The sequence below is a fragment of the Propithecus coquereli genome, unplaced genomic scaffold, assembly GCF_000956105.1.
Source record: "Propithecus coquereli isolate 6110/MARCELLA unplaced genomic scaffold, Pcoq_1.0 Scaffold16, whole genome shotgun sequence".
NCBI classification, from domain to species: Eukaryota; Metazoa; Chordata; class Mammalia; order Primates; family Indriidae; genus Propithecus; species Propithecus coquereli.
The window spans coordinates 6,601,875-6,629,789 of record NW_012140524.1 but is presented as its reverse complement, the minus strand read 5'-3'; the positions used below and the strand labels follow the sequence as shown (position 1 = coordinate 6,629,789).

At 38.6% G+C, this 27,915-nt stretch overlaps 1 protein-coding gene across 1 annotated transcript in view; it reads right to left on the bottom strand.

The window, feature by feature from the left end:
• ITPR2 (inositol 1,4,5-trisphosphate receptor, type 2) overlaps nt 1–27,915 on the bottom strand; it is a 505,193-nt gene that overhangs the window by 318,125 nt on the left and 159,153 nt on the right. The window contains exons 12-21 of the mRNA XM_012641030.1: nt 26,927–27,026; nt 26,292–26,452; nt 21,765–21,906; nt 19,483–19,644; nt 15,111–15,283; nt 14,028–14,147; nt 13,722–13,907; nt 12,381–12,632; nt 11,785–11,929; nt 10,239–10,389 (exon numbers count right to left, since the gene is read on the bottom strand). Coding sequence (XP_012496484.1) covers nt 10,239–10,389; nt 11,785–11,929; nt 12,381–12,632; nt 13,722–13,907; nt 14,028–14,147; nt 15,111–15,283; nt 19,483–19,644; nt 21,765–21,906; nt 26,292–26,452; nt 26,927–27,026 — 1,592 coding nt within the window. The remainder of the gene's footprint in view (nt 1–10,238; nt 10,390–11,784; nt 11,930–12,380; nt 12,633–13,721; nt 13,908–14,027; nt 14,148–15,110; nt 15,284–19,482; nt 19,645–21,764; nt 21,907–26,291; nt 26,453–26,926; nt 27,027–27,915) is intronic.

Sequence of the window (27,915 nt, the reverse complement as noted above, 5' to 3'; positions counted from 1 at the left end):
GCTGTGTGGCCTGGTTCCTAACAGGCCACCGGCCGGTACCAGTCTACGGCCCAGGGGTTGAGGACCGCAGTTCTATAGCACTGTAGGATGACTATAGTTAACAATAATATATTATATAGTTACAAATAGCTAGAAGGAGGATATTGAATGTTCCCAACAAAAAGAAATGAGAAACGTTTGAGATGATGGAATGCTAATTACTGTGCTCTGATCACTATATTTTATATGTATCGAAACATCACTGTGTGCCCCATTAATGTGTACAGTAATTATCTGTCAATTAAAGACATTAAAAATAAAATAAAATTTTAAAAGAAAGCAGTACAATAATAGTAGAAAGAACATCAGCTGTAAAGCTGTAGATTTTTTTAAAAGAAGGAAGAAAAAGAAAAATAAATGAAACCTGAATTCAAAAATTCCAGGAAGAAGAGACTGGATGAGGAAGAGGAGATAAGACAGTATGAGAAAGAGGAGACCAGACCAGACAAGACCAGACAAGCAAGAGGAGATGAAACGGACGAGGAAGAGGAGACCAGATCAGATGAGACCAGATGAGGAAGAGGAGAACAGATCAGATGAGACCAGATGAGGAAGAGGAGATCGGACCAGATGAGGAAGAGGAGACCAGACGAGAAGAGGAAGAGGAGACCATACCGGACGAGGAAGAGGAGACCAGACGGGAAGAAGAAGAGGAGACCTGACCAGAAGAGGAGATGAGACCACAAGGGGTTGGAAATCACCAGGACAGTAGCTGTGGCTCAGCCCCAAGGCCAGCCTGAGGACACCTTTGGAGAAGCTGTGGGAACAATCATATAGGCAGAAAGAAGGTGTCTGACTTGCCTAATGGCTAAGACCAGAGACTCTGAAGTCAGGCCTGGTTTTGATTCTCAGTTTCATGAGTTAAGATTGCCTTGGGCAGATTATGTAACTTCTCTAAGCCTTAGTTTCCTCATCTGTAAACAAGGTAAAGAACAATATCTATTTTATAGGATGGTTCATGGGATCTGAATGACGTATTGCATATTAAGGACTTAACACTCTCTTCCTGTTCCAGTCCGGTCTCCTCTTCCTCGTCTGGTCTGGTCTCCTCTTCCAGTCTGGTCTCCTCTTCCTCATCTGGTCTTATCTCCTCTTCCTTGTCTGGTCTCGTCTGGTCTTGAATTCTTGAATTTTTGAAGGCCAGGGATAGAGTGCTATGGTCTAAAATGTCCCCTCAAAATTTATATTTTGAAATGCTCATGCCCTCATGGTATGAGGACATGGGGCCTTTGAGAGGTAATTAGGTCAGGGAGCAGGAGCAGATCCCTTATGAAAGGGATTAGTACCTGCCTCATTCTGTTTTATGTTGCTATAACAGAATACCTGAGACTGGGTAATTTATGAAGAAAAGAGGTTTAGTTGGCTCACGATTCTGGAGGCTAAGAAGTCCAAGAAGCATGGCACGAGCATCTGCTCAGCCTCTGGTGAGGGTCTGGTGCTGTGTCAAGACATGGCGGAGAAGCAGAAAGGTGAACAGGTGTGTGCAAAAAGAGGGACCAAACACACAAGGAGAAAACTCACTTTATAACCACCAACTCTTGTGGTAACTAATCCAGTTCCAGGAAAGCAAGCAGTCACTCATTCCAGAGAGATGGCATTAATTTATCATAAGGGATCTATCCCCATGACCCTAACACCTTCCACTAAGCCCCATCTCCCAACACTGGCACACTGGCACACTGGCAATTAAAATTCAATGTGAGCTTTGGCATCCAAATCATAGCAATGCCCTGATAAAAGAGTCCTGAGCCAAGCACAGTGGCATGTGGCTATAGTCCCAACTACTCAGGAAGCTGAGGTGGGAGGATCGCTTGAGCCCAGGAGTTCAAGACCAACCTGGGCAACATAGTGAGACCCCATCTCTAAAAATAAATGAATTAATAAATAGCATCTTGAGAGAGACCCCTCACTCCTTCCTCATGTAAGGACACACCTAGAAGGCACTACTTATGAACCAGGAAGCAGGCCCTCACCAGACACTCAATCTACTGGCCATGATCGTGGACTTTCTGGCCTCCAGAACTGTGCAAAATAAATGTTGCTTATCAGCCACCCAGTCTGTGGTATTTTTATTACCTCAGCCCAAACAGACTAGGACAATTAGTCTGAAGAGAGATCTCTAGCAGGGTCACACATCCATTCCTGAGCCACCCATGGGAACATAAAGGCCCAGCCCCTTCGCCCTAATGGAGACAACTTCGAAGGGACATCCCAACTTCAGGCCTCCCAGAGGCCTCCACTAAGACTGTATCACAACCCAACTTCCCCCTCTGCCCAGCTTGCCTCTTTCCCTCCCATTCCACTGGCATTGATCCTACCAGCCCTCCCTCATATGTCTCCTTCATGCTAATCTCTGTCTCAGAGTCTGCCTCCCAGGCAACACAACTGGCAATAAGTAACTCGGAAGCTGCTGAGGGATTGTTGTTGTTATTTTAAAATCAGTGGAAAAATCTCAAGACCTTATGAGAAGAACGTGTTCATCTGGGATAAGACACACATACACGAAGGGACAAGAGAAAACATGTCACATATACATGTGCTGCCTCTTCTTAGAGTCTAAAGCTTCCTTTGATATAAGCAGGATATCTGGATGGAGAGAGACGGTGCAGGAAGAAGGGAACAGCATATGGGAGATAGGTAGGTGTCAGGGAAAAGATACATAGTGGAAATAAAACAGTTCTGTTAGAAGCAAAGGGACCTCAGTGAAAGCAGAAAGATGAGGGTGGACAGATCGAACAGGGCTGTCTCAAGGAGAATAATCCTGAATGCTGAGAGAGGCAAAATGGTGCGGGGAAAAATTAAGTCGAGAAATCAATGAAAGAGATTTTCAAATGATGAATGGTAATTGTGGTATTTTCTCTTTGCAAGTAAACTTTGCTAACACTTCTTAGCATGGTGAACTCTACTGCAAACTTAAATACTTTGCAGAGACATGGAGAGTTCAGTCTGATGAAAAATTAAAAGGAGATAAACACTGGGAGGAGTCTTTAAAATGAAGCTAGGTCATACCTCAGGCTCTTTGGTTTTGATCCTTGTCCTAAACCTTTTTCTGTTCTTTCTTGTCCCCCGTCTCCACCTATACACCTCCTCACACCCAGGTAAGTCTTTTCCTCCCTCCCTTCCTTCCTTTCTTTTTTCATTTTTTTGTAAGACACTCTGGTTATTTTCAGTGAACTAAGGCTTCTGATTTCAAGACATTCAGGACAAGACACCAGTGTCCCTACAACACTGTCCCAGTGTCCCAGCTGTGACACAGTCACAGCTGTATTAATCAGAAGATATGCTTCATAGATACTTGCTAAAAAGACTGTTTCGCAATACACACCAAAAAGAATGCCATTCAAAGAATGAGGGAAAATTACACTGAAATAAATAAACTGAAGAATCAGTTTTTGAACTGAAGAAGATTGTAAAGATCATATTTAGACTAGCCTCATAGTTTTATAAAAGAAGAAAATGTTTTCTGGCAGATTTTTTTGTCTGCAAATATTTTCTTCCTTTCCCACCCATGTAACAATATTAAAAAAAAAATGTTTCTGCCCCACCTCCCATCTCAATTTCCCTTCTCCTTTTTAACAGTAACTATGCTGCCAGAAAAAGCATTTTAAGGTGGGTCATATGAAGTCCCTGCCAAGGGAAAAAAAAAACAAGTTGAAGAAGAAGCTTGTTCTTTGCCACTAGATGGAGAGTTCACGTCCTCATACTTTCTTCCCCAAATCCCCCAGGGCAGGGTGCTCCCAGACATACACGTATCCAAAGGCCCTCTCACCACCCTGCCTCCTTGTCTCTTCCCTACCCAGGCTGCATTCACAGGGCCACAAGTCACCCAGCACGGCTGTAATTCTGTTAGGACAGGAGGATAATTTCAGGCTGTTGTGGTTGCCTGTATCTCTTTCTCTAAGACCAAAGCCACTTCATCTCCAAACCTGAAACTTCAGAGAAAAGAAATTGTGCAAGTAAATGAAATTCTCCACTGATTTTTTTAGTGATTTCCCATTTTTAACATCATAACATTTATGCCAACAAAAGAGATTATCTGGTTACTGACTGGAAACAGGCCCACATTTCAGTATTTAACTATGGAAACTCCCAAGATTTTGGAGTGGAAAAGAAAACTGATAGAAGATAAAAAGACGCTATAGTATTCAGCCCTAAGTTGGTCTTTGGGGAGTTTTTGATATATCGCCTTTTCAAATTATGGTGAGTTCAAAGATGGGAGACAATTGTGAATGGAAATGACTGTGGTGTTCTAGACTAAATATGCCCAAAGTTTACTCAGTGGTGAAGACTTTATTGCTCCATGTTGGAGGTTTAAACTTGAACCCCAGTCCCATTCCAACAGCAAACACAGATAAGTAGAGCAACATTAACGGGGTGACTAAATAATGAATCAGACCCAAACTGTGTCCAGAGTGTATCAAGTTCTCCACTCTAACCACATTTGTGCTCACATGGAGATGATACTTACTCTTACAATTCAGATTTAACACATCACATGTTGCTTAATAGAAGGTGTATAAGTGGGACTCACATTTGTCCCCAACTATTTAAATGACTCTCTAGTAGAACAAAATATACCCATCCTATTGTTTAAAAATCAAAGTGATCTAAATTATTAGTACTATAAATCTTTGGATTGTATATCCTTTGGCAAGCATAAAAAGAAAAAAAAATTGTATAATTTTAAAAATGAAATGTTTGCAAAGAATACTGAAAATATTCAGTTTATCAGCTGGTATGTGCATTTGCTTTTAGCTTCTATACGTGACAAAGAAGAGCACTGGTTGACATAATCCTTCTACTCAAAAGATCAATTACACTGAACGGTGCCCGGGCATTTTAAATCACTGAGAGCAAATGATAGGTATTAGGCAAAGCAAATTGACTCAACAACATAGCCTGCTGGGAGTGAATACATTTGTTTGAAAACAATATTTCTTTTCTTAAGTGAGTACACGGCCAAGGAAAGGTATTGGATCGATAGTTCGAAGACGTGAATCTTCTGTTTCGCTACAGTGAAGGCCAGGGCAGTGCCAGCTCCCTGTGTCTGCATTTGAGAGTGCCTCAGTAATTCCTGAAAGGACCACCTCTAGGGCACAAAAATGAAAAGCTGCTTCTGAGCCTAGCAATTTCTGCTGAGCGTGCCAACTAAAAGCCACCATGAGGGTGAGCAGCCACAGCCTGGCAGCTACACTCAGACCCCCAACAAGCTCTAGGATGAGGGACAACTCGCAGTGACACTGAGGCAGGCTGCACTGTCACCAAGGACCCAGAACAGGGAAACTTCCGTAACTGCCACTTTCCAAGCCAGCCACCTCCACCACCTCAAGCGCTAATCGCTGGCATCTAAATCTACAGGATTTCCCAGAAGAACAATTGACTGCTACGTGTGCACACCCTACTTAAGACTGGCGCCACTGAGGCTGGCACAACATGGGACTCCAGGAACCGTAAGCCTGTTCCTTCTAGACAGGCCTCCTCCTCCGCTCCCCTGCGTCTGACCTGCCAAACAATTGCCAAACATTTCTCTGCATGTCCAACCCCAACTGTGCCGGAGTAGAATCAGTGAGTGAGAAGTAAGGAAGGATAAAAAAGATCTGGTTCTATTGCATAAAATTTTCCAGACGTGGTATGAGCAGAGAAAACTGTATCATTTACTTGAAAGAACTAGTTTTTCTAGCAACAATGTTTATAAAATTACTTTCTATTTTTTAAAACCTGTGCTTTGCAACTGACTTCCCAATGAAGATAAAGTTTTATTAAAAGAGGAAAATATCTATGGTATTTAGAGGTGTCCACAAGAAAAAAAGAGGAAAATATAATTGAAATTATTTGCCTATAAAAGAGCCAAGATGATGACACACTGGGTATTGTAATGCGGCAGCGCTGCCATGACTCCTACCAGTCAGCCTTTAAAATAACAGTTCCTTTTCCCCCAGGTACTCTCCATAATCTGGGATTTCCTTTCTAGCATCAACCCCTTCTCACCCTGCACCACAGGAATTTTTCCCATGCTTGACAATCCTGTCTCCGCTTTTGGAGATTGCAGAAATGTGTTCCCTCTTGCTTCTTTTGTTAAGAATTTATAGAGTCTAACACTTTTGTTAGGAATTTATAGTCTAATAGAATCCAGCTATAACAACACATCTCCTAGTAGAGTTGTAAGGTAATTCTTTAAGCTTGAACTGTCACCTTGCATGAAATAAATCCTTTTCCTACCAGGTTAATTAAGCTCTTAACTTTTTTTGTTTTAAAAAACTTTCAAATTTATGGGAAGAGTTGCAAGAATAGTACAAAGAACTCCCACATAGCTCTGCCCAGATTGATTAGATTCACAAATTCTGCCACATTTGTATTTCTCTCTCTGTCTACACATACACACACATACACACACACACAATCTTTCCTGCCCTATTTGAAAGCTAATTACAGACATTGTGACCTTTCAACCCTCAATTCTTCAGCATGTATTTGTTAAAAACAAGTACATTCTCTTACTTAACCACAGTGCAATTATAAAATCAGAAAAGCTACAATCCATATTCAGATTTTATCAATTGTGCCAATAATGTCTTCTATAGATAATATGTTTCCTGATCCAGGATCGAATCCAGAATTTCCTATTGCGTTTAGTTGTCATGTCTCCTTATCTCCTTTAATCTGGAACAGCTTCTCAGCCTTCCTTTATCTTTCCTGACACTGATATTTTTGCCACATATCTCTGTTCTTTATTCTCCCCTCAGGAACCAAAGTGATCAGATCACATCAATCCCTTCTCAAATCCCTCCAAAGATTGCCCTTTCAATCTTGGAACAAAATTCTTCCCTTCCCTCACTGCATCATCCTACTTTATTTTTCTTCATAGCATGATCTGATGTTACTGTATATATTCATTTATTTGATAATCTGTTTCTCCCAGTAGGGAAGGGTAGAAATTTTGCCTACTTCTTTATTAATTGTCTACCCTGTGGCTAAAAACTTTATCTCATTCATTGTTTATTCCCAGTGACTAAAACAGCCACTGGCATACTGCATTTGCTCAATAGATTCTTGTTGAACAGGTTAATTAATGATTCTCAGATTGCTGAAAGAATGATTAAGATATCCAGAGGTGAATGAGATTCACTAGAAAAGATGAGAATTATTTTTTAAAAAAAAACGCATGCGTCTTAGAGGGCAGATATGGATAGGACAGTGGAGAGTGCAAACAAGCTATTAACAAATTTTCCAAAAAAAAAAAAAAAAATACTTTTATTCAGGGTGAAACCCTGAAAGCAGACTGTAAACACTGAGACCAAAAGTCAGGATCAATTTCTACCTTTTTAAGAATGGTTTGGTTTAAAGGCAACTGGAGATTATAAGAAGCATGATTCATACAGACATTTCAAGTGTTATGTATCCTCTAGGACTATTAAAAGAGTCTCTCACTAGTGAGATTCAGGCAACAAAATCTGTACAGACCACCCACATATCCCTGCTCTTTGATTTACCACGGAAGTTCTTGGTCTCTGCTCTGTTCTCGTTCATACATTGTTCATAGACTTCTATTTTTTATAATATTTTAAACTTGCATAAAAGATGCAATGATGGGAAAGAACACTCATAGACCCTCTCCTTTTTTCTCCATTTGTTTTCACAATCCCTCCCTCAAAGCCTTATCACTCTCTCTGAATATATACTATATATAACAGTTTTATTGTGCTATGCCTTGGAGATTGCCATTCTGGACAATGTCACCATATAGATTCAGGTTGTCGTTTATTTCCAGAATGGTTTTTTTCACTGCAATTATAAATATCCCTTCTGTTCCATTACATTGTTTTTCCTCTTCAGGAACTCCAATTGTTCACATGATGGCTCTTCTTTGACTTTCTTCCATTTCAACCACTTTCTCTCTCACCCACATTACTCGTTTCTTTATATCATTGTCATTCTCTTCATTGTTCTCCTGCCTTCCCTCAATGTCCCTTTTTACATTTTCATTCAAATCTATTCTCCCTTTGATCCCGATAATTTAGTATGTTGTTTCTAAAAATTAATTAATTAATTAATCAAGTCAACATTTTATTCTTTTTCTTTTCTAAGTTAAATCAACTTTCACTTCATTTTTCCTGGATTTTGGTCCATTTCTGACCTTAGCTTTTTAATTTGTGATTCAAGGTGTTTTCCATAGCTCAATGTTTGCTTGAAGACAATTAAATTCCACTAAGAGTATCATGTTACAATATTCTTCTGCTTCATGGTTGCTTTTCAGAGAGGTATTTCCATCCACTGAAATGTTTCGATTTTCCATCCTGTTTTGTTTTTATGATAGTTTCACACAGTGAGACCAGTGACATCTGTGCATTTTGTGGACAGGCTTGACAATGAGCAGGTTCACATGATCTCTAGTTCAAGAGCTCCCTTTCCTGACAGAGACGTGAAGTGCAGTTTCTTTAAAGTGTGGCTTTTGGTAGGGGGCAGTGGAGGAAGAGTTTTATGTCCATCAATTTTTTGGTTTTCTTTTTAATCTTGTGGTATTTTAGATTTCCCCCATCTTGCCTCTTTTCCCTTCACCAACAAGACTCCAAAGGGTGCTCCTCCCTTACTTTCAACTTTCTCCATCCTTAGGATCCTGCTTTTCCACAGCTGCTATCTAGGTACTTGTAAGTCCCTTCCTCTTTAGTCAGTGCTCTTGTCTACCTGGACATTTTTTCAGCATTTTCACACTTAGGATAGACTTTCTCTTCTGCAGGGTGATTTTCACACACTCCCCTCTTGTCTCTTCTACAGTTTTTACAGAAACCACTACCTGCCCACGAAGCCTCGCAATGGGAGCTCATGAGGCAGCTCTACTGAAAATGGATGTTTGTTTCTCTACTTACAGTAACTAACGTTTGTACTGACCTCTGGCTTCTAGTTATGCTGAAGGTGGAAGGATTTATGTGGTTCAATTTGCTTCTTATTGATCTGCACAGTTTTTTGGAAGATGTATAAGGGATTGATATTTAGGCAGCAGCAATTAATTACTTCAGCTTCCTGTAAATTCCTCATTTATAATTCTTAACCAGGTATTTCTTCCTTATACCTGAAATTAGATTTCTGGTGTTCCATTTCAGTCCTGTAATGGATATTGTACTGGACACTCTTATGGTCCACTCATATCCCACCTTCGGGACTGAGGCACCTGCTCCCCAGGTGCTGGGCATCATGGCTGCTGACTACTGACTGCTGTGCCTCTCACAAGGCTGACTCCTAGACAAAGGGGCCTTACCCAATGTTACACACACCCCCTCCATGATGATGCCAGCAGCCAATAGCTGGCTGATACAAGGATACAAAGCTCGACCTCTTGCCTTAATTTGTGACAACTCTGAAAAACCTTTGAGCTCCGGAGCTCCCTACAGGTCAGCTGAGGTTTCAGTTGTAACTGCATCACAAATGAGCTTGTCTGTCTGCCCAGTCCTGCCTGCCTCACTTCCTTAAAGGAGTACCTCCTGAGTGCACGCCTCAATATACCTCTTCAAGCAAACCTCTGTCTCAGGATGTCTTCAGAGCAACCAACCTAAGACAATCATCACCATAAAAAATTTGTACTGAGCCATGAGACAGGCACTGCTGTAAGTCTATTGATATGCTGTATACATTCACTTAATTTTCACAAGGAAACAGTAAAGAAGATACTATTATTACCATCTTCATCTCTCAGATGAGAAAAGAAAAATCATAGAGAAGATAAGTACTTGTCTAAGTCAATAAATGGCAAAGGCAGGATTTGAATGCAGGCACCCTGACTTAAAAGCCCATTCTCTTATCTACTCCACTCCACTGCCTCCCACCCAGCTTGGCATTCACTATTCCCTAGTATGACACTTAGCCAGCCCTTTGCTTGCATTTTTCTAAGCCCTGCCATGGAGCACAACCAGCATATGACACATACCAAAGATGAACAAATATTAAGATTTTTTTAACACATGATATTTTCATGAGTGGATTGGTTACAATATTAGTTGCTAAAGGTGTAATGTGATCATATGAATTTGTCTTTCAAAGCTTTATTAGCATTATAAACAGGGAAGCACATTTGTAAATCCATCCTATTATCACTCAGGAATATTTTTCATCTGTACTCATATATTAGCAGACACACGTTAACTTCTCTGTAGACTTGTTTTTTATCTTACTCCCAAGTAATAACAAAAATACTGTAAAGTTCTTACCTCCATCTTGAAATTTGCTTAATCTCTCAAAATATGATGACATGGGGGCCTGTACAATGTCTAGGATAGCCAGAAGTGTTCTTGTTAGCCTTAATAACTCACTGAAACTATAAAATCCAAAGTATATAAGATTCCGAGCCAAGTGGACCACCTTAATTAAAAAAGGGTGGCGGGGAGAGAGTGGAAAAGAAAAAAACAATTAGGAACTCAAATAAACATTGGCATTTTTTAGTATCTAAAGTAGTTCAGGTATTTCTAAACTTCCTAATTCTTTAACATCTAGGGATTAAAATACCTGTAAAAGCAACCACTTGAACTTTGACTTATTCAGTTCTATAATTAAATCCGAATACGATTTTGTATACGTTAAGTGGTTAATGAAGTTTACATTAGAATTATTTATCTTTTAATTAAATATTAACCCATTCAAGTCTATAAATACCACTTCATAAACAGTTATATTAATCAATTACTTCAAAAAATAGATATTATCCATGAAATTTGCCCAGAAATATATGTTCCCTATGCTGCTCTGTGGTCTTCCGCATACTATCAGACATCCTAAGTATGAAAGTCGGGCTTCAAGATGAAGCCCCCAATGCACAGTCTCCTGCACATTGTACCAGGGCTGGTCTGAGTGACCAACAGAAGTGATGGCATGTCACTTCTAGGATTAGATTACAGAAGACTGCAACTTCCATCATGTACTCTCTCTCTCTCTCTCTCTCTCTCTCTCTCTCTCATTCTCTTGAATGGCTTGCTCTAGGGGAAGACAGGGACCATGTCATGAAGACACTCGGGTAGCCTATAGAAAGGCCCACCTGGCAAGAAGCTGAGGTGTCAACAGCCAGCAAGGAAGTGTGGCTACCAACAAACACATGAGTGAGCTTAGAACCAGACTGCAATCCCAGTCAACAGCTTGCTGGCTGCCCAGTGGGAGACCCCGAGCCAGAAGCCCCCCAGCTAAGCTACTCCTGGGTTCCTCACCCATAGAAAGTGTGAGATAATAACTGTTTGTTGCTTTAGGCTGCTAAGTTTTGGGGTAATTGAGTACACACCAATAGGTAGCTATTACACCTGGTATCAAGTAACAGTATCCTTTCTCTAGTTTTGTCACTATATCACCAAAATGATAACTGGAGGTATTTCAATTCAGTTTAATGAGGATAAAAATGTCACCTTCATTAAGATGAAAAAAAGTATCCAAACATATTATAAAATATGGAAAACTATTTTGTTCATTAAATGCAATAAAGTTAACATAAATTAAACAAAAACTCAAGGAAAATAGCATATAAAGGATAATTATAAATAAAATATTTTGTATTGGACATCAAGGTATAATCAAAGTACCAAATCCATCTCTTAAAAAATGGCACAGAGAATCATAGTTTCACGAACTAAACTATCCAAGTACCAAAACATTCTAAATATTAGGATGGAAAGAAGGCAAAAAACTATTAAAAGGAAAAAAACTTTGATGCTCAATGAATATAATTTTTCACAGGGTTAATAATGTCAAGAATAATTGTTTTTAAAAAGATACCTCAAATGTCAGTTTGTTTTTTTCTTTATCCCCAAAAGGAAAGGGCTGGTTTACAACTTCTTTCAAGTATTCTTCAACAAATTCCATTGTCAGTGCAAATTTCCTTTTCATATCATTTCTAGAAGAGTCTGTTATAGAATCATATCTGGAAAGACAGAAATAAGATAAAGCAAGTGAAATTGATCACAGGCATTTAAAAATAGGAAAACATATATACTTTAGCTTCCTGGCTTCATAATCTTGGATAAATCAGTAACTGTCCCGGGTGTTATGTCCTTATCTGTAAAGTAGGGCTATTGTGAAACAAGTTAACATATGTAAAGCACATAAACCAGTCTACCATAACATTAAGTACTTAACAAATTTTTACTCGCATTATCAATATTATTTCTGTTTACTGGTTTCCAGAAAGATGCTTCTATTACCACTAAGAGTTATCATTTTAACAAAGAGTGTTTTATTTGCATTTGGAAGATTAACAACCTGAGTTAGAACACACAAATGCCTTTCCATGTATTTCATTTCAAAACAGTAGACATTTGATTTTGAGTTCATCAGCTGAATTGAAAGGCCTCAAGAAATTTTTCCAAACATACTCATGAATCGTGATCTTTGTGGGGATTTCTGTCCAGAGCCTGGCATAGCGAACGGGCACCACAGACTCCTGGGGATCCCGGTCAACATGCATGTGGAGCATGAGGCGACAAAAGGATGCTCGGAGGTCAAAGGGCAGGCTCTCGTCCGACACGCACCGCAGGATCAGATCTACAGAGAGCTGGGTAGAGATCTGGTTTATGGCCAGATATTGGCGATCCAGGCACATCCGTGCAAAGAGGTTTAGCTGGTACCTTAAAAATATTAAACATATTACATCACTTGTCTTATCTTGATAAAGTTCTTAAACATCATAGTACCAATCAGCAGCTATGTTTGTGGTACCTATATTTCCAAGTGTTATACTGGTGTCAAATTCTTACGGTAGTAGGTTAAGTCATCAAATGACAACAATATATGAAATTGTCTCTATGCCCCTTCAGTGACATTTTCTCTTACTTGTGCCAGCAACATGTGTCTGGTGGAGAGTGTAGTTATGCTCTGTTTCCTAGGATTACAAATACTACACTAAGCCCAAAGGCTATGGGAAAGAGCTCACGTGAAACCACCTTTCTCCACCTCCCCCAGGCTCACTCAGCTGCAGGCTCTAGTATCTGCCTCTAAATTGAGCCCACTCAGTTCCCAAACCAAATGTGATCAGTCCAGATGGCAGTAGTACACTTGGATTCACCAGCCCAGGTCTGAGATTAACAATTAGCCTTTGCTTTTGTTGCTATAGCTACAGAAACCAGGAAACACAAGGAATTCTCTGCCTTCCTCTGAGTCCTGCCATTTGGGCCCAACTTGGCCCCAGGGATTCTACCTTGGGTTTCTACCCCTTAAACTCAAGGATGCTAGCTGAGTTCTTGATCCCAATATACTCACCACTGGGGCTTCTGCTGCCATATGCCACCACTGAACTTTCATAACTACAGGTAGCAGTCACCACAAATTCGTAAGTACTGTACACTAAACTACTGGCTGACTTCCTCTGAGCCAGCCCTGCAGCCAGGTCAGCATCCTCAGCCCCAGTTCTCTCTCTCTCTCAACTCCATCGCCCAGGTCCTCACATCTGCCCCTACCCCAATCAATAAGAGGAAAAAACTTTTGCTGCACAAACATTCCAAACTAGTGGAAAACCAGAAAATCGCAAGTGGAGTCTGTAGAAAACACAGACGTTAACATTTTGAGTATTTTAAATATACTAAATATTTCAGCTACCCTGCATCTGACATGACTTTTTAAATTTCCTCTTCATAAATATCTAAATTTTAGAGGCTTCAGAGAATCAGCTCTCAATGAATATGTGAGACTGAGAATTTTGATTCTCTGTAATACTTAACCTGTAATAGGTAAGAACTTCTAAATCGGCCTTGGTGCCTTCTTTTGCCTCTTGAGCAAGGTGCCTAATAGCTTTGCCATGAGGTTCCTTGTTGCTGTCAATCCAATAGAGCCAAACTTCTTCATCATCAATGTCGTCTGGAAGCATGGAGCTCTCCATGGGATTGTCTACTTGCATTGAGACCACCCTTGGAATAAATAAAACGTACAAAAATCTACTAAGAAGTGTACTTACAAATATGATAAAGAACTACAGAACTTACAAATAATAAACCGAAAAAAAAAAAGTGTCCTCTATCTGGGCTTACTTAGTTTGAATGAGAATGTCCGCATTGCCTGGACTCAACATAAATTTACAGATGAGTTCCTGAGTTACAGGAATAGCAGTGGTATTAGACACACACAGATCAGACAAATAATCCAAAAATCTGGCAAGAGAAAACAAATTAAATTGAATATTAAGACGAAGAATTTTATAAAATCATCACAATAAAAATACAATTTGGCATATAATTAAAGAAACTTATTTAGAAATATTTTTGATATTATTTCTATGCACCATTTTTCTAATGTGTTGCTTATCGTTTGTATCATTAGAAACAAACATTCGATTATTTTTATTTAATGCAAACCTTATTTCAAAAAGGATATGTTTGCTTCTATTTGTTTGGCGATACTCATCCCACAGCACTGTGACTTATGTTTAGAAAATCATTTATCTGCCTTACAGTGAGACTCCCTGGAACTGAATATCAAAACAAAAGCTGATGCTGTACTGAATCAAATAGGAATAAAACACAGTCAATGGAAGTAACTATTACCTGGTTGAGTCAGGGGCCCATTTCTACCTTTTCGCATTTATTTGCTGTGTTAATTAGTTAAGAAAACTTTGCCAATTTGCCTGCTTTTCTACATGCATTTCTCCCAGATAATGTAGCAAGGTGCAATAGAAAAAGAACTTGATGCGAAGTCAGAAACTCCTCTTCTTCTATTCCTAACTGTTGGGGTATTCTTGGGCTGTTTATTCTCTAGGCTTCTATGTTCTCAGCTCTAAAATGTGGATAATTTTATAGAACCAGTGTACTTCATGCAAATGTATGAGGATCTAAATGAGACAATGTATATGAATCTATTTTGAAAAGCTATAGTTTTACAAAATCATAAGTTATCAGTGAAAATCAATCACACTTAAATATAAATCTATCAAGGGCTTTGATCTCTTAAGGGGTAATAACTCTTTCTTATACATAATTATTATAGCAATAAGCCCAACATAGTTTGTCCATGAACAGTTTGTGATATGAAAGAATTCTAACTTTTAAAAGTTCTAAAAATAAAACAAAAAGCCACAATCCCCCCTAGAAAAGAATACTCTATGAATCACTTCAAACCTTGGCTCCCGATTTCTCCTGAGTAAACTGACAAATGTTTCTATTTCTTTTGCTGTGATATGTTTCTCTAGTAGTTTTCTGTTGTTGTGCAACAAAGCTGTGATAGTATCTTCTGCCAAAATATCATAGCCAATCTGGGACTGCATGACACAGAAATTCTTAGCAATATATTCCTGCGAAGAAGAAAGGCTATCAGAACACACCGCCAAACAGCTTAGAAATAACAGGTTCTATTAGGTCAACAACATTGATTAATTTTTTCATAACAGAAAATCCACTAAAAATTCTGCTGAAAGAAAAACAAATAAATAATTCTTCAATAAATAGAGCTTTTTGAGGTGGGTAATAAAAACATATTAGCATATGTATATACATAATTTAAATTATAACAAAAAATTATGTCCCTAAAAATAATTTTTAACACAGATACTTACACCCTTGTAAGTGGGAAAAAAAATAATTCTAACTAAAATAACAAGTTTTTATGACATGATAACTTAGGATTTCATCAGTCTATTAGAGGCCTTTCTTCTCTTACTAGAAGTTATAACCAATGATTTTGGCATAATTATAGAAAACAAAATGACTGCCTGAGATTTCATTCATGAGGCATGAGATCTATGCTATTACTTGAAGATCTTAGGTGGAGTGGGTTGATTCCTTTTTTGTACACATACTACAATGGTCTATAATATCTTCTCTTTAAAATAGTGGTAAAATTTCATGTACTTTTTAGCTTTAAAAAGCTATCAAACAAGATAATATGATTAATCACTTTATTGATCAGATCCATTCACCCAGTAAATACTTCTTAAAGCCTACGACATTCCAGGCACTGTTTGAGAGACTAAGGATAAGGCTGTAAACAAGATAGACAGGCTCTCATGTAGCTAAAAGGCAGTAATAAGCAAACAAATATGATCATTTTACATGTTGGTAAGAGGAATGAAACAGAAGGATGGAGAAAGGTGGCAGCTTTAGATGGGGTAGATGCTGAAAAAGTGACATTTGAGCTAGAATGGAAATAATGAGAAGGAGGCAGCCATGAGAAGACCTGAAGGGAAGCCATCTAGGTAGTGGGAGTAGCACATGCAAAGGCCCTGTGGTAGTGGAACCAAGCTTGTGATTATAAACAAACGGTGGCCATTGTAGCTAAGTGAGGAGAAAACAAAGCTGACAGTGCAGAAGTAGGTCAAAAGAATCCTTGCGAGCCATGATAAAGGGCAAAAATGTTATTCTAAAAGCAAGAGAGAGCATTAGGAAGGTTCAATCATGTATTATTTAATATGTTCCTTGTTTTTCACATTAATTTTTCTATGTTCCAAATCATGATTGCTCATTTCCCACGTTCTTTCTACAAGCAACACATCTCACACAGCCATAGAACTGGTGAACTTAACCCCCTTCACAACCAAAAGTTTTCACTTTGATTTTTGGGGATTCTCCTTGGGAATGTATCTGTGTTTCTATGATAAGAGAATTTATTGATTAGAAAGTGGTTTTGCCTTAGGTAAAATTTACTGGAATGTATCTATTTCTTGAATATGATATTGGTTGCACAAATCTAATTATATTCTAGGCAGCATTTCTGTGGCCTTTCAAAATGATGGCTTTGTGTATTGGGTAGCCAGTTAAGTAAAGTAAATGTCTTTTGTTAGTATATCATTTTAAAGATATGTATCGATTTACACACTTTTATGACTATTGTAGTTATATCCTGGCATAAGGCAAACATCCAAGAAGTTAATAAATAATCAAATGAAATTAGAGGTGCTATCAAATTCTATAAATAATAATAAACACAGGCTCAATATTAAAGACGTGGGTTAGTGCGAAATCACAAACGAACTCTCTATTAAGACTGTAACACACAGGTGGGAATAAAGGAAAACAAGGTAATTATGAAAAAAAGTAGAAGGTCTTTCTGCCTACATTTTAAAACCATGTTCTAAAAACATCAGAAAGCTTCTTTATGCTTAATACAAAGCACTTTTAATAGCAATGAGAAAAAGATTTCTCAGCTATCGCTGAGATTCAATTAGAACATGCAGGAGAAAGGGAGGAGAAATAAAACCTAATCCCCAGCAAATACTGGACATTCTTTATTCCTTTGTCAGCTCTTTGATCTACCTCTTGGGGAGATACCCACAGTCATATATCCCAAAGGAGTCCAGAAAGCAGGTCCCCAAAACATATAAACATTTACCTGAAAGGAGTGATGTGACCAGGTAGGGGCATGTGTGTGTGTGTGTATGTGTGTGTGCACACATGCTTGTCAAAAGGAAGTGTGTGTTCAGAGCAGAAACTGCATGTGCCCTCAGCACGCTGGGCCCAATCCCTGGCTAAGACTAAGAGGGGAGTGAGAAAGAACCATGTGTGCCAGACCTTGAGAGACTGAGAACTGAGACCAGTTAAGCCATGTTGCCCAGGGAACCTATGAGGGACTAGCATTATAACCAAACCCAAGGAGATCTGGCACTGTTAAGCACAAGGCAGTGCTGTAGAAGGGGGAGGGGACCTCGGCACCCTTCCAGAGGCTGAGCACAGTCAAGGATGGCACACATCACAGGACTCGATGGGACTGGGGGTGCCCGGCAACCTCTGTAGACCCACTGATTTTTTTCTGTCGATTCCAATCTCTATAATACAGCATTGCTCTTATGCGTAGAGTGGTAACCTGTCTAGCAGGCATATTTCTCCACACTCAAGAAGAGAAATGAGGACAAGTAGAGTCCATGGAGCAGCCTCTCCCTCCCCCTGCCCACTCCAGACCACTACGGAATCCAGGGCCCAATACTGGGAGCATCTCCCATACTGCCTCTGAGCACTTGAAGGTCTGTCATTTCACGTTTTGGAACTTAATTTGTCTTCCAATAAAATATGAACAACTCTACCTACTTTATCTTGCCATCTTAAAGGAATGCAATGAAGTTGGGAAAAATAATTCTAGTGGCAGCATTTCTAATGGAAAGAAGGATATTTATAACAAGGATTATATTAGAAAATATTTAAGGATTTGTTTATGTTGTCCCCTTGCTCCTGGTCCTTGCCATATTATTTATCTCCTGGCTAATGTTTATATATTCTTTTTGGACCTTTCTTAACCTTTAAACAGAATTTCAAAGCCAAAATATTCAAACACAATCTTCCTAAAGCAAATCTTTTTGTCTTTCCAAAAACCTTCCAAACTACAAGAGGCAAAGTGTGATGGTTAAGGGCCTGGGGTTTGCATACTGACTCCATTTTCAAAACTATCATCTTGTACAAGTTACGTAAGCTCTCTGTGCCTCCACCCCTCATCTTAAATTCAGTATTAACTGAGTTAATTCATGAAAAGTACTTAGAACTCAGCGTGATACAAAGTAAGCACACAATAAATACCACTAACGATACCCAAATAACCTCCACCCTCTATATTTGACATCCTAGACCAAGGCTCTACATGGCTTAGCCTGCCCCACCCTCCCAGGCCTCTCCCACCCCATCCTTCCTCATGGACCACACTCATCAGCAAAATTTCCTGATGACACATTCATCCCTCAAACGGATTAAAAGAAACATGGGATGCTAATTTACCAAACAATAATTAACTTTAAACAACTTTATATTAAACATTTACAGTACTGAACACAATGCAAAATATTATATGTTTTTAAGATAAAAGTGAAACTTAAATTTCACTTGCAGTTGGCAACATTTAGCTGTATGCCTAGATCCACCTGGGTTTCCGGCCTCTACAGTTGCGGATTTCTTAGGGCAAATGTGCCTTTTCTAGCATCCATCATTCTCACTTCATAGATCTCTCTTCCTAAAATATCCATTCCCATACAATTTACGAAGATGATTCTCCTCCTGCTCTAAGACTTCCTTATCCAAACATTCTTCCTTGGCTCCCACAGCCACAGCTGAGCTCTCCCACTTGTGAATTCCCAGCACGCTCTCTTCTCTCTTGTGTCCCCTCATGTCCTCACCCTGATATTTCAGATGCATACGTTGTATCTTTTCCACCACACAGTAAGCTCTTTGGCAGGTATATGGTGATATTATACCTGACCAGTTCCTCAAGCCAAGAAATGCTTCATTCCTCTTTACATAATAAATCCAGTATGCCTCCCGGCCAGCAGGAGGCAACACCACACACATGGAAGGACCCAGTACATCCTCTCCCAATAATTCTAATTTTATAGGGAAGAATAAATACATGTCAGTTCAAAAATATTTATAGATCATTTTTGTGTGTTGCCAATAAAAAATATTTCATTTCAAAGTGATATTCCCCATTCCTACTTTCTATGCTTTAGAACAGTAACCAAAGAACCTAGCTCATGCTTTAAATATGACACTGAGCTAAAAATGGGGACCACCCTCTGACCTGATTTTTCCGGTAGTCCTGCTGAGAATGTCTCAGTACGCGGTAGCAGAGCCGCAGCATGTACTTGTAGGGAGCATATCTTTGGTCCCCCAGATCTTCAAGTCTCAGCATTGAGCCTTCTCCTGCTTTCTCCTTAAAGGGTGCTTTGAGAATCCCAAATACCTATTAGGAACAAAAAGAACCACCTATTCTGATGAATGAAGGTGTGTGTTTTGCAACCTATTTTCATTTTTTTCCAAATGAGAACATTGACTCAAAACACTTACGCAATATTTGAGTAGTATTAATGTAATGGGCAAAAAATAAAAAGGATTTAGGATACAGGACCAACATATCAAAGAACAGAAAAATACTGCTGCAAGGGTTCCCTAAACAGAATGACAAAAACATTATTTAAATAAAATGCTTAATTTTGTTTAGAAGTTCTATTTTATTAAAATAGGAAGTAAAAAGATAACTTGTTCCAAGTTACATGGACATATTGAGATGAACTAAAATATAGCTTGATTTCTATAAGGCTTTATAGTTTCTGCTATTACTTCCTATAACTTTTCAAAACCAAAATAATATTTTTAAAAAAACATTTATTTTTCATCTGAAACTGACATCAGAAAATTGCTTCCAAATAGTGCTTCTAAACCTCTGTAGAAAAGAGTTAATTTACTATTTTTGGTGCATAAAGATGCGGCCAAGTCAACAAATGTATCAGTATTCAAATGTAACAAATAAGGAGCCACATGGGCAGCTGGTGGCACCCAGTGAGCCAGACTCTTGTAAGGTTAGCAGTTTGGAAGTATTTAAAAGGCACTGAAGAATATAACTCTTTCAGGCAGGAAGACAGCAGGTAGGATCACCTGGAGATGAGTCGGTGGATGAGTAAACAGTCTGTGAAAGCACATGAGCATTAATAGAAGCAAAATGGAAAGGAATTATCCTTAGGAGTTCATAAAATATGATATGAATTAAAGTTTCTTCAATAATTCTGTATTTGCTAAACCTTGAACTTTATAATTCTGAAATAAAAGATTTGATAAATATTGTTTAAAATAATATTAATAAATCATTCAAGGTTTTAAAAGTCCTTAAAATCAAATGTTTTATATAAAAGAATTCCAAGAACAAAGACTTTGTCCCATTAAATTTGCAACCTTTATTTTATTTGAGGAAAATGTTTATTTTATATTTTCAATCAGAAATAGATTGAAAATATAGATATTAACAATATCTAGATATAGATATTGTTAAAATATAGATATTAACAATATGTCTACCGTTTTGTTTTCCCAACTTAATAAAGAACATGTGTATTAATGACATGGTTTCTATGTTTTAAGTATCTTCCTTAAGTCCATACTTAATTCATGCAGAAACCCATTACTTTAAATAGCAATTAACAGAATAAAAAGAACACGTGAAAGTAGGCATGTCCATATGTGCCTATTACTAATTTTAGGAAGTGAATTAATTTACTGATGTGTTCTGAACAATTTCAAGGAGACATAATATAGGAGCAGCTCTATACTTTCAGAGAAAAAAACTAGAATACTGTATAGAGCACTTGTGAGCTAATGAACAGACTGCCCTACTTTCCTGGGAAAAAGAAGCAAAGAAGTAGGAAGCAGATGGAGACGGCAGTTTCCAAGTTCACCTGGGAAGTCTACCCACAAATTTTTCCAGCATATTTTCTGGAGCTAGTCTGACCATGCAGGTTCCTTTAGAGGTCTATGGCAGGCTGCCTCAAGATGGCCCCAATATTCCTACCTCCTGGTACTCACACCCTCATGGAATGCTCTCTGTTTGATGGAGGGGCTAGACTTTCTAACCTGATCCTAACAAATAGAATACAGGAGAATTGACGGCATGCTACTTCTATGATTAGGTTATGAAATGATGGTGGCTTCCACCTGAGTGCCTTCTCTATTTCTCTCTTGGATCCCTCACTTCTTAGGAAAGCAAGCTGCCTTGCCTGGAGGCAGCCCTGCGCAAGCACCACAGGGGTGAGCTGGGAAGCAGAGGCTCTCCCAGTTGAGCCTTGAGATGACTGCAGCCCCAGCCAACACCTTGACTGCAGCCTGGTAAAAGACCCTGAGCAAGAACTGCCCACCTAAGCCACTCCTAGACCCACAGGCCACAGAAACTGTGAGATAACAAGTGTCTGTTGTTTTTAGCCACTAAGTTTTGGCGTCATTTGTTACATGGCAATAGATAGCTAGTAAAAGGACTTTCCTGATATTATAATTCAAAAAATAAAATATGCAAATTTAGTACATGAAAAAACTCACCTGTGCCAATATGTTTTGTTCTCTCATTAATTTTTGACGTTCTCGGTTTGGCTTAGTGACAACCACATCCAGAACTTCTTGTCCGTTATTAGGCACATCAGCAACAAAGAAGATGAGGTCTTCCAATAACTTGGTTACAAATCTACCATAAAATGGAAAGGAAATGCTACTCTGTGGTCTGCTTAATTTTGGAGAATGTAATTTTATTAAATACTAAGAACTGAAACACTAGGAAACAAAGTATTTCATAACAAAAATTCTTTAATTGACAAAAAAATAATATGCAGTTATGGTTTACCTAAACTTTTACAAAGAATATCCCTTCTCCAGTTCCTCCAACCCCCACTCCTGTCTCCAGCTCTAATCAAGTATTTTCAAAGACTATTATGAAATAAAGCCACGTGAGCGCCGACGACAGATGACTTGGTAGGATGACACCACCAGATGCTTTTCCACGAATGACCAGCAAAGCAGAATATTTCTGCTTAAGGGAGAACAGTTACACTTCTAAATTCCTAAATTCAAATCTTTTTTTAATTATTAACTCAAACTATATTTCTTAATCCTCACCACATTTCAATTTAGCCAATGTACAGAAAAACGTAAATGATCTGTGAATAGAAACAGAGTAAGCAATCCTGCACTCTGAATTGTTTTGAACGAATTCAATGAGCTATAAAAATCATAGTTTTCTAGAACCATACAACAATGTTCACTTTTAAATCATATTTTGGTTATTATTATCACTATTACTTGAACTTCAGTGGCATTTAGAACCTGAAGTGTCTTAAAAACCCCTCCTCCCTCACTTTTTTCTTCCTCCTTCCTCTGCCTGCTCTTCATTTTCTGCTTGTGTTGGTAGATTGAGGGAGGGGGAAGGGATTCAAGTTATTACAAAAATGGGTAAACTGATTAGAAATCTGTATCGGAAGGGCTAAGGGATTCTTTTAAGTTATTATTGACGGTGAAGTACAGCTTGTTAATTATTCAATAAACACAGGTTTTTTTTTGGAAAGACAAAATCTGAACAATTATTTAAATTAGTTTTATTTGTATACTGCTAGCATAACCATTCACTGTTATTAGCATGGTCAATCATGATCACATCAATAAGAAAACCATAATTTAAGAGCTTCAACAATTCCAGAAAAGTGTGGGATGTATTCAACTGGAAAATATCTGGATCCTTTTAGCCAAGTTCAAGGATAAAAAAAGAAAGAAAGAAAGAAAGAAAACATCTTGATCCTCCCCTATTTCCAAATTTACCTCGTGAAAGAGAATGCACTTTCATAGAGCCAAGTAGACACAACCATAAGCAAGAATTTAGCTACCCAGAAAAATTTCAGCATATGTCCAAGGGTCATAAACTCCACTCCTGAATTCCAGGGATCCTATGTTTTCTTGGGGTGCCCATTTTAAATTTCAACCCAATCTGTTTCTTTTGAAAAATGTGTCTAACTGATAGGATTCACTGACATAGGTTTAATTTAATCTCTGAAGGCAACCACAGAAAGGTAAAACATGTTTCCTGTGCATCAAAATGTGGTATGAACTTCTTTTGTAATTGGGGCTTAATGTCTTTTAAATCATTCTGTTTTCTTAAAACAATTCTATTGAGCTCAGGTTACTTCAGCAAACTGAAATTAAGTTGAACCCCTGTTGCTATCTGCTCAACACAAGTCCAGTTTGAGCATAAATATTTGTATTTTCTTTTTAAAATTATTAATAGTCTGTTTCTCTTGCTGTTTCAATAATTGTAATTAAACGTTTAGATATGTAAGAGGGGACAATTTTTTGAGTAATTACAAATCACTCTGCTTCAAAGTCTTCTAGATGCCCTGAAAACTGGTGCTAGTTAATGCAATGATGATGATGAAAATTAGCAATCTTTTTTTTTTTTTTGAGACAGAGTCTCACCGTGTTGCCCGGGCTAGAATGCCGTGGCGTCAGCCTAACTCACAGCAACCTCAAACTCCTGGCCTCAAGTGATCCTCCTGCCTCAGCCTCCCGAGTACCTGGGACTACAGGCATATGCCACCATGCCTGGATAATTTTTTAATGTATAGATTTTTAGTTGTCCAGCTAATTTCTTTCTATTTTTTTAGTAGAGACAGGGTCTTGCTCTTGCTCAGGCTGGTCTCGAACTCCTGAGCTCAAAGGATCTGCCCGCCTCAGCCTCCCAGAGTGCTAGGATTACAGGCATGCGCCACCACGCCCGGCTGAAAATTAGCAATCTTGATTGACAATCACTACACTCCTTGTCCAGCCCATCTACTCTGATGATGATGCAATGGAAGTTGGGAAAGCCAACCTTCAGTGTCAACCTCTTGACAACCAGTATAAGAAAGATGGGAGGGAGAATATCAACACATAATTAAAACACACTGAGGCACTTTTCTCCTATGAGAGGAATAAAGAAATATGAATAACTTCAAATTTTATAAGAAAAAATATAGAATTAAAATGCATGATAAGAACTTAAGGATAATTGCTAAAGAATAGAAATATGACCTGAAACTTCTAAATCAGTAGAGGAAAAGGTAAAATATGGGTACGGGGAATATAAACTTTATCAATCCATCAGAAATCAAGAAAGAAGTGAAAGGAAAAGAAAACAAGCTACACGAAAGAAAGAAAAACAAAAACAAAATGAGAATAAGTCCAAATACGTTTATCAATGACAAGGTAATTAAACTTCCAAATTAAAATAGATGACCAGCCTGAGGAGGAGCAAGATCTCATCTTTACAAAAAATAGAAAAAATTAGCCAGGCATGGTGGTGCACACCTGTCTTCCCACCTACTCCAGAGGCTGAGGCAGTAGGATCACTTGAGTCCAGGAGTTTGAGGTGGCAGTGAGCTGTGATGAGACCACTGCACTCTGGCCTGGGTGACAGAGTGAGACTCTGTCTAAAACAAAAAAAAAAATAGACTATCAGATTAGACTTTTTAAATCCTGCCTTCTGCTGCTCACAAGAGATAGAACTAAAGCAAAATGACCAAGAAATCTGAAATAAAGGGATATTGAAAAAGCAGCATCAGTCAAATACTAAATAAAAGATAGCTGGTATAGCTGGTGTAATATCTAGCAAATAAAATTTAAGGGAAAATGATGTTGCTCTAGGAAGCAACATCAGAAAGCGATCTGATCTGGTGATCACATATCAGATGACCCCTATTCTATTAATAGATCCTAAGCTTCAAACATGCGGAATTAGAAGCACCTCTCAAAACCATAAGTTGCATGAAGACATGAGTACAGTCTGTGACCTTCACCACCTCATTAGCACCACATAGACCCAGTGCCTGGCACATACCAACAGTTTAATAATACTGAATTAATCACATCTCTGAACTCTAGATGCTTCAGAGGAACTCCCATACTTCTTATGTATCCTCAGAGGTAAAACATGGTGCAGAAATGTTGGTTAAAGATTGCACGTGTCACTTCCTCAAGCTCTGAATAGCAGTTAACACCCCTCTATTTTCCCTCCTCCCTCTCCAACAACATATTCCTACTGCTCTCTGTTTTGTTGGTGCAGCTATGTAGAATAAGATCCGAAAATTACACTGAAAAATACCCAAGGTTGAGGATCTTAGAGCATAACACAGGAGGTGTACTCCAGAGTCTGTTCCTGGGGCGGATGGAGGGAAGGAGAGACAGAGAGAGAGAGAGAGAGAGAGGAGGATGGGAACAACACAGGCATTCTGAGACGGATCTGCACTATTCTAACATCCTCCTTTGGACCTGGTATTATTCTTCCTGGTTTTGAGTAAAAAAGAATATGTAATAATAACTTCATTCTCCATTGGGAAAAAAGTCAGAGTTATCAATTATTTTCAGGAAAAAATTTATATTGATTTCTAAAACTAAGAAAATAATATAAATGTATTCAATTCTGCCATTAAGCTTGACAGTGTTGACAAGCAGCTCTCAAAGAATTTTGATGGGAGGTGGCTTTTCTAAAATTACTAAATTAAGATCAATTGCAGCTTCATATTCCTCAGGAAAAGCCTTCTCTTTTCTTTGTCGTTTTTCACTCCAGAACAGTAGGGAAAGAAGCAGGGGAAATGAAAGTGCATGCTCTCTGGTCAGTCCTCGTCCACCGCCTTCCTCGGAATCACCTTGAGAGGTTAAGATTCTCTCCTGCAATAACTGAAGAAGGGCGACTTGCACAGGGCTCCAACCTGTGACGGTGGACCACTCATAATCTGAATCTTTATTTGTCCTTTTCTTCAAGGAATATCTCAATGTTTAGCAAGGGAGACTGGAAAGATCAGAAAGTAACTGAAAACAACCATTTTCAAGCCAAGCTACCATGGGAAAAGTAAATATTCCACCAGATTTTAATTCGACCATTTTCATTCCCTCGCCATGATCAAGAGGAATCAAGTTTCCACTTCATTCAGAAGCAGATGTGCTGCTTGCAGAATGTTCTAAATACTCCCAGTCATTCACTTGAGGTTTACTGCAAGAGTTGACAATTGACTCTTGATGATTTAAGAGACATTTGAAAAAGTTACTAACCTCCTTTCATTCTGAGTTATTGTGCCATTTTCCAGCTTTTTGACTGTGGTCGCCAGCACTTTATTTGCATCATTGGCAAAGTCTAAGTCTCGGACCTCAGACAGAGGGACAGACACAATGGCAAATGCTTCTTTATCTTCCTTTGTTTGGCAGGTTCCAATCTGAAATGTGTTTTTCCATTAGATTAGTTTCTTAAATAACTATGCAATACTCTTAGAGGACTAACACATCTAGTACTGTTTAAGAAATGCAAGAGTAAATAACCCAAACATAGTAATTCCGCATGCATCATCTACTACAAAAGGATGTAGGGACACAGAGATTCTCCATTCCCGTTTCCTGGGCTGTTCCCAAGGCCCCACTGAAACATATCCCTTTCACACTTGCCCTCTGCCTCAGTCTCAACAGAGTAGAGAACATGCACTCCTGGAATCTTCTCTTCTTTCCACACACTCCTCCCATTTGTTTGGTGTCTATCCTGCATCCTCCTCTATCACAGCCCTGCTGCAGCCAGCTCACTAGATTCAGCTACCAAGCAAGTGGCAAACACGTGTGCTTGATTAAATTGATTGCTATAATCTCTAACATTGGTACAGTATTTGGCTGAAAATTAAACCATCCTCAGTAACATTTACCTTCAACATAACAGGCCTCTCTTCATCGGTGTCTATGGGGATACTAGTACTGGTTACCCATGTGTTGGTGCATAAATGCCTTAACCGAACATAAGAGTTCCTAAAAGCAAAACAATATAAAAAACAGATTATAAAAATTATCATGCTTACATATTCATATATTTAACAGTTTCATACATGATAAGAACATAAAATATCTTAAAATTAGTAAGTGACTCAAGATCCCTCTGGTTTAAGGAAAAATTTCGAATTATAGACTGTTCCAAAGCATGTAGTATTAGTACCTAGGCCAGTGGTTCTCAAAGTGTGGTCCTTGGACTGATGATGGCTTCCAGCCAGATGATGGCTTCCGCATCATCTGGTAACTTGCTAGAAATGCAAATTCTAAGATCTCATCCCATTCACTAAACCAGGAACTGTGGGAGGGGCCCAACAATGAGTCCTTTAACAGGTTCTCCAGGCAGTTCTGATGCTTGCTAAACTGAGAACATGGATCAAGTAACCACTCAGTTAAAAATGCTGACAGTAGTCCTTTTTGTAGTTTAAGTATCTGCACGTGAAAGTATATACAGTCAATTCTCATTACTTGTGGATTCTGTAGTTGAGAATTCTCCTACTCACTAAAATTTACCTGTTACCCCAAAATCAATACTCATGGAGCTTTGGGGGTCATTCAAGGACATACACAGAATGGCAAAAATTTGAGTCACCCAACAGACACATTTCCAAGCTGAGGTAAAATGAGGTGACACTCTGCCTTCTTGCTTCAGCTCTCATACTGTACACATATCCTTTTTGTGGCTTTAGTGTCACATTTTTTCATATTTGTGTGCTTTTTGTTGACGACTTTGGTATTTAAAATGGCCCCCAAGTGTAGTACTACAGTGCCGTATAGTGTTCCTAAGCACAAGGCAGCTGTGATATGCCTTACAGAGAAAATACTTGTGCTAGAAAAGCTTTGTTCAGGCATGAATTATGCTGCTGTTGAC